This window comes from Mesitornis unicolor, unplaced genomic scaffold (assembly GCF_000695765.1).
Source record: "Mesitornis unicolor isolate BGI_N332 unplaced genomic scaffold, ASM69576v1 scaffold34690, whole genome shotgun sequence".
In the NCBI taxonomy this organism is placed as follows: domain Eukaryota; kingdom Metazoa; phylum Chordata; class Aves; order Mesitornithiformes; family Mesitornithidae; genus Mesitornis; species Mesitornis unicolor.
The window spans coordinates 16,325-24,080 of NW_010156854.1; the positions used below are offsets into that span (position 1 = coordinate 16,325).

Genomic DNA, 7,756 nt, shown 5'->3' on the forward strand with positions numbered 1-7,756 from the left:
ACAAATTACAAACGACTCTTGATGTTTCTAGCTTTGTTTCATAATACACCAGTTTATACTTAGCCTTAATTTTTTTAAGTACAAAGAATTTCATAACATGGGACCTTAAGCCATAGTGACCATATTCTTAATGAATAGTGATTCAAGAAAAAGTCCTGCTTACATCTCACTCACTTTCAGTAAAAAACTTTGCTCTCATGTAGAAGTGAAAAAAATTAACCTGTGGTAAATAAATTGTATGGTGAACCTAGGCTTTGCCTTTTAATTCTGATACAATCCCAAACCAATCCTGCATTTAATAAATTAATTCATTATTCACAAACAATTCATGAGAAAAGTACACTCTGTGAGCTGCTTCCTTATTATTCCTAGAAACTATTTGCTATTCACAGGAGCTAGCTGATCAGCTTAGTTATGAGACAGTAGTTCTGCTTCATAATTGGTTGATGAACTTTTCAAGTTGCAAAAAAAAGAATAATGAAAAGTGACTGGCAAATTCTTGACCCATTCATAGGTACTGTCATTCAAAGGCAAATACGGATTCTTTTTCAGGAGTGTATCTTAATATCTTGGCAGTCAAAAGAAGAGCTATTCTCTGTAAAGCTGTTCACAGAAAAAGTTAGCATGTACTGGCAGACATCTGGACTTCTAGATAACCTTGGAAGCATTTAACCACTGTTTCCCTGATAAAACTTTGTGCCTTATATTCCTATAGCTGAACTACTCCTACTGTGTATACCAAGCAAAATACTATCAACCAGAGTGGTAAACACAGACTTGATGGAGCAGCATTTCATGACGGATTTATGTTTGTGCTTCCTCTCACCTGTCATACATGGCAGCTAGCAGGCTCACTGTGTATTCAGCAGCTCTTGGATCTACCTGGCCTGGTTTTTCTAATCGTGCCCTTTGGAACAGTTCTGTTAACATTCCAGAGAGCTGCTGCACTTTCAGAGAAATCTGCTTTTCCCTCTGGCTCTGTTCACTTGATAGGATGTGCTGAATCAGAGAAACATCAATCAAATCCACTGTGGGAAAATTAAGGGAGAAATTAATGAGGATCCCTGTCATTTCATGAATAGAAACTCAATGTTTTTTTATTAGAAGTGCCTAGCAAAGACAAGTCTGTAAAATAAAGTCTAAAACAGTATGCAACATAAAAAGGAAATAATCTGGGAAAAGTCTTGATGGGTTTATGGATGTAGCAAAACTTGTGAGACTACAAAGAGGGAGCAGCTTAACTAAAATTCCCTGGATGTGATTTTGGGATACATAGGAAGAGAAGGAAAAAAAGCACGATTAACTGCATCCAAATTATAGACCTAACTTTCATTCTACATATAGACAGCATAAAAGTACACACCATTCAGTACCTCAGAAGAAAGCTCACCCGCGACCATGAAAACAATTTGTGCTTTGAGATAAACTTTCTTCTCATGCACAAATGCAAAGAGAAAGGGTATGCTCTGGCCAAGAAAAGGGCAAACAGGCTGTATTATAAATGTGCCATGGTATAACTAATATCCAGTGAGTAGAGAGAGCTACAGCTTCTTAAAAGTCACATTCAGTACTGCAGAGGCAAGATCAACTAGAATTAACATCAGAAGAGAAAGACTGAGTTTGTAGATTGCTGAAGAAGCAGAGAACCTAGAATATGTCACTTATGATCTTTCCAGCACAGACTGGAAGATATCAATGCGAGACACTGGGAAATCTCAATCTGGAAACCTGCATGTAATTCTGGTCACCAGTGTTCAGTGAGGAGTAGAGTAACTGGGACAGATGCTATGAGGACCTAGAGGAGACATGGACAACTAGGCAACAGAGCTAACGAAAACCAGTACCTGTGTGAATTGGTATTTCCATGCTGTGTCACATAGCAACAGGCAGGTTTACCATACCAGGGCTGAGATCAGAATAAATACATTCATAGGACAGCATGCCCAAATGAAAATCTATGGTCAAGGCCAAGAAACTACATTGCAACTTGCAATGTTGTGCATTTTCAGCAACAGACTGTTTTAGGTGGAATATTCAAGATTTCCATGCATTTTAACTCAATATGGAATTCACATCCAGTAATTTCAAAGTGAGGTAGGTGACCAGGGCTTTGTTCTATAATTCTTTGCTTGCACAGAATTCTCACTCACTTCAAAGACAGAGAAAATGAGTGCTAGCCAGGGGTTTTCTGGTCTATCATATTTTATTTTGTTCTCATTAATACTTATAGTATTAATAATAATGCCTGTCAATGTCTTTTCAGTGATCCATTATTATTTCAAATAAATCAACTGCTAAGAAACACATGAGAATTTGACATTTAACAAGAATAAAGAAATAGAAAGATTCATAATTGCTAGTGATGTCTATATAGCAGTGTTGCAGACTGTAATAATAATTTGATTCTCCCATGCCTTTAGAACTTTACTAATGTATTTCCACTGGCATTCAAAAGGGGAAAAAAATCTGAATTTGTAAATTAAGTACTATCCAGTGCTTAAGTGTTTGTAATGCCTTCTGAGATTGTCAGGTGGAAAATGAGAGAGCAAGGTAGCATAATAACTCATGGTGACAGCAACACAATTTTTTTACAGTTCTTCTCCGTGTCAAAGCATAGGATTCTCTTCATCTACTAACACTGGCACAGACTTTGTACTGAGCGTAGTTTTAGGGCTGTTCTGTAGATGGAGCTCTGAACGTCATTGAAAGCCTCTGTGAAAGAAAACAAACATATATTACAATAGAGTGGTTCATAGAAAAGAAAAAAGAGAAGAGAAGAGAAGAGAAGAGAAGAGAAGAGAAGAGAAGAGAAGAGAAGAGAAAAGAGAAGAGAAGAGAAGAAAAGAAAAGAAACCCAATTTGTTTAACTAAAAATAACCAAATTAAGACTTGATCAAAACCCACAATACTTTGAAGGAAAATTCTGAAAAAATGAAAAAAAATTTTAAACATTTTCTTTTTTATCAGTAGGTATGTGAGGAAAATGGTCTTTTTATGACCACTGACACAACGGTTGTAAAAATAGTATCCAACATAGAGACTACACCCTCTTCTTTGGAAATCAAGTCTATTCATGGACCAGAAAGAATACGCACTGTGCATAATTTTAGCCAAGATCATAATGAAATAACATTTCTTCAGGCAAAACAGTTTCTTAATCAGAGATGGTCTTCTACAAGGAACAGTTTGTCAGCCTGCAAGGCAGGGTGATTGTTTAGGATGCATATTGTTTCAAGCATTAAACAAATTTTCTGTCAAGATCCACATCTGGGACTCTCTCAGAAGACAAGCAATTTACCAGAACAACTGGCTTTTGACATCTCTGCTTAGTAATCCACTCAAGCTGCTCAACTAAACCACATAACCTTACATGATTTCAGTTCAATCCTTTCACATCACTGAAAGATGCTTTCTTGAGTGGGAAGTAAGGGCTTCGGAACATGACCTATACCTGGTACTTTACACATGTATCTAGAAATTCAGGACAAAAAAAAAAAGGGCTTGTTCACAATATTTAGAAACAAGAAAGAGATTTACCAGATATACTCAGTTCCTCAGAGACTCTTTCTCCCTGTACTTCAGAGAATAGTTACAGTTGATTAAGGTCAAAGACAAGCAACAAATATGCATAACTTTGTAGAAATAACTTATGAAACTCTCCACCTGTTTAGTCTGGAAATGAGCCAATCTGTGTGCAATGGTTTCCCACAAATGCACCAGACTAATGTTAATAGTCAGCAAATTATGGGCTCTGCTGGTTCCCAGATGCTGCCTAAGATATAGAAATACGGCAATATCTGCTATACCATCTGTTTAGTCCTGCTTTTGTCATACTATGTTTTGTGATATTATTTGGAGGTGTAGGATAGCATGTCATACAATGTAAAAAATGAATTTTGATTTCCATGCATCATCAGTTCTCTTTCTTCAGCAAACTGATCCTAAGCTCTTTTGAAAGTAACAGAAAGACTCCCACAGTTTTCAGTAGGCTATGGATTAAATTCCAAATGCTTCTTTTCAAATACAAATGTTAGAAACACATACATGATCCAATTCAAACACCCTCCATGTGCAAGTTGACTGTGTAAGTGGAGGGAATGTGTTTTAGTAGCCATCTGCTACTCACTTCAAGTCCATCCTTACAAACAAAATGTGGCCTCAAAGTAGGGCATTCTGTGCCTGTGAAGTGATAGTTCCAGAATTAACTTGCAATAGCACACAAGTAAAATAGCAGACAAAGAAAAAAAAGCACAAATGAAATATGAATTATTTTAAGATTATTATTTATGAGAGTCTGTTTGGAGGCACATAACAATTAAACACTCTCATTTCTCATAGGGGTGGAGCTTCCCCTTTGGGCAGAAACCCAGCATGCAATCATTCTGCAGTGGGTCAAATTTCACCTCAAGACTCATAAATGCCTTTTGTTGAGAAGCTGAGAAAGGAATTCCAAACACCTACAGAAAAGAGTGCATTGTTTCCTGACAACTCCAGCCGGTTTCCTTCTAGTTCTGCATTTTGCATTACTTGTTATGTAGCAGATCTGCTAAGACTTTCCACTCAAAAAGGTAGCATATAGCCATCCTTCATTCCTATTCTAGAGTATGTGAAAAAAAATCTCGTATATTATAAATTAGGGAACATGGCCCCTGTGTGCCTGACCATTCCATGAGACAATTTGACAATAGCAGGGAAGCTGCCAGGCCAGATCCAAAAGTAAAGGTAGGATAGCACAGTTGTGTAATTTGTCACTTATGTTTTACAGCACAGAGATGCTGAAAGTGGCGTGACTTCACTACTATTCATTAGTTTCTGTCCAAACAGACACAGAAATGTCTCTTGAGAAAAGTTGGGAAAAAAATAAGAAAAAGCCTTACCCTGCAAATCTGGATCCATTTGAAGTGAACAGATGGCATTAGGCGTTCTATAATGAAACAAACCAAAGTGTAAAACCACATTTTCTAGACAGAGACATATCGAACCATTCAAATCAAATCTTTTAATCTGAACAATTTACTGGATGCATTTCAGAGACAAAATTAAACAGAATTACATAAAACAACATAATAGTTTTGGTGCCAAGTGCAAAGAAACTCCAGAAAACAGCATGCTCCCTGCTCAAGATAAAGTAGGAGTAACTCTAGTAACTGCAAAATTGTATCAGGGTGAAAAAAGTCCACAAAAAGGTTTCAGGCACTGGAAATGGGATCTTTCACTATTGAAGAGTCTAGTATTTCCAAACAGGATTACTGCACAGTCTATAGTGTATAATTTCAGGTCAGAGAGGTCAGAGGTCATATCTTTACACCAGATTCTTCCCAAGATCCGTTGATTTCAGTTTCTCACAAGCCTATTTTCTAAAATTTTCAAACTGAACTAAAGTTTTCAGCTGAGCTGACACTACTACTTTTTGAGCCAAGAAGGGAAAAAGGAAGCATGACTATGAATCTACTTCTTTACACAGCCCTGAAAGCAAAAGTAATTATGTCACTAATAATAATAGAAAATTAATATCTCCCCTCAGGATTTATTTCATTAATGCTCAAAACTACATTATATTTTTAAATATAAAAATATAAATATGAATTCAGCATCATAACTATCTTTCAATTAATATTACAGTTGAAAAACAGTAGGTACAACAGATCAAAGCTACATTAGACTCCAAAGGCCACATATATGGCTTATAGTAGGGGGGGGAAAAAGAAATTTGCTAGAATAAATAAAAATTAAACAGTTGGAAACTATCTAAACTTAAATAATAGATTTGGCATTAAATCTGAACTTACCCAAACATTCACTTCATTACATTTTTCCAGTAAGAGTTATTGATCATACATCATAAACACGACAGAATACTAGCCAACTATGAAGCATAAATATTCAATGATCTATAATTATTGAGTCTACCAAAAATATGCTTCTCATCCTTTTAATTGGTGAAAGCTTCAACACTGTTTCAGTCTCTAAATAACCTATAAACATTTAAAATATTGGGATACATATTTGCTTTAATTACTTCTTCATTAAAGACTACAATGCCATAGTTTTTATTGTAAAATAATTTTAAAAAATTCTTTCTTTGAGAGAAATACCACTATTTTTCTTTTTCACTGTGCTTTTGTTTTCTTCCTTACTAAGATTTAGAGCTTGGACTCATCCCTAGGTTCTGCAAGACTGCAGTTCTGCCCAACTTTTACACAGGCATGCAACTTTGCTTATACAGTTATTCCTAAAATGGGTGCAGCAGTATATGTATGCTTCTACACAGCTTGACAGGAAAGTCAATGTAAAGAAATCAATGAAATTGGAAGATTCTAAGCAATGAATTAAACATAAGTGTTTAGTAAAAGCTACATGTATCAACCTAAAAGATTAGACTTACAAACACAGAGCTTGCCTCATGTTTTCCCTCTATTTTTCTCTCTCCACAGGTACATAAAAGAAAGCAAGAGAATGAATGTAAAGATACACTGCTTAAACTCACTTAAACTAGAACTCACTCATTAGAAGTTCCATTGACTTCACCGGGCTATACAGCATGCATAATCTATTAGCATTTGATACTGTAATATGACAAGCTCTCTATCCAGTACAGCGCAATGTCTAACTTCTACATTATCCATATGGATCAACACACAATACTCTTGTGCTAAGGTATTCATTGTCTCAAAGTTAAGTATGTGCTTGTGTGTTTTTCTGAACTGGCTGTCATTGTGCAACATCTTAACACCATATTCATGAATCCTCCCTCCAAAAAGCTATGAAAGGCGTTATTAACAGTCTACATTTCTATGTACAAAACTCTATGAAGAGAGTCCAGATCTTGACTTCAGTAGGAGTGCTTGGGTGAAATGAACACGATTTACTTCAGGGTTAGCAAATCTACTTTATGATGAAAATAATATGAAAGTAGAAGCAGCATCTGCCTGCCCGTACATCAAATCTGAACTCTGCTCATTGATAAACTCTTTCAGTCACTGTGTTGTATTTTAGCTAGACATGCCCTTTATTAATAATTAAGAGCACTTTCACAAAACAAAAAATAATTTTAAAATCAATTACAAATATGCAGGAAATAAATTTTTACAATTATTAACCCTGATCCCATTAACACAAATACTGTTACGTGCAGAACAAGAGTAGCCTTATTCTTGAATCCTATTGGATTGTGCAAGAAAAGTAAGGTTTGTTTACTTACATGTATTTTGTTTGCCTATACAGGTTCTCAGAATATGTACCTTAGTAAGTAACATGTATTTTTAAACATGCTATATAATTAAATTAAAGTACAAAGAAAGACAAACCAGATCAAGTAAGGCAGAAATCTCCCAATAGTTCAATTGACCTGACCACAGAGGCCTCTCTTCTTTCGAAATCAGACAACATATGATCAACATTTCAAATATGCATAAAATAAACAGCAATTACTTTTGTTTCCTGTGAATGGTCAAAACATTCTGTGTTCTGTTCAAAGACCAAAATTATTGTCTCCTCTTAGATATAGTAACCGTGCTTACCTTTCTCTCAGCAACTTACTAAAGGCTCAGAAGTCAGACAACACTGCCAGAGAAGTCCAGTAGTTTTATAGCGCTTAAAAGTTGACTTCAAGACACAGTTCTAAAGGTTTTGTTTTCAAATGAATGCTATTCACAACAAATACCTGGCAAAGGCCCAGATCAAAGTATCAGGTAATTGTCTAAGCAGTCAAAACAGAGAACACTAATTAATAAGTAATAAGTATCCTGAATTATTA

General features: G+C 35.6%; 1 protein-coding gene across 1 annotated transcript in view; it reads right to left on the bottom strand.

The window, feature by feature from the left end:
* DYTN (dystrotelin) overlaps positions 1–4,896 on the bottom strand; it is a gene marked incomplete at its 3' end in the record, with an annotated part of 20,887 nt that extends 15,991 nt beyond the window's left edge. Inside the window, exons 1-3 of the mRNA XM_010194696.1 lie at positions 4,878–4,896; positions 2,638–2,712; positions 827–1,028 (exon numbers count right to left, since the gene is read on the bottom strand). Coding sequence (XP_010192998.1) covers positions 827–1,028; positions 2,638–2,712; positions 4,878–4,896 — 296 coding nt within the window. The remainder of the gene's footprint in view (positions 1–826; positions 1,029–2,637; positions 2,713–4,877) is intronic.
* Between the last annotated feature and the right edge of the window lie 2,860 nt (positions 4,897–7,756).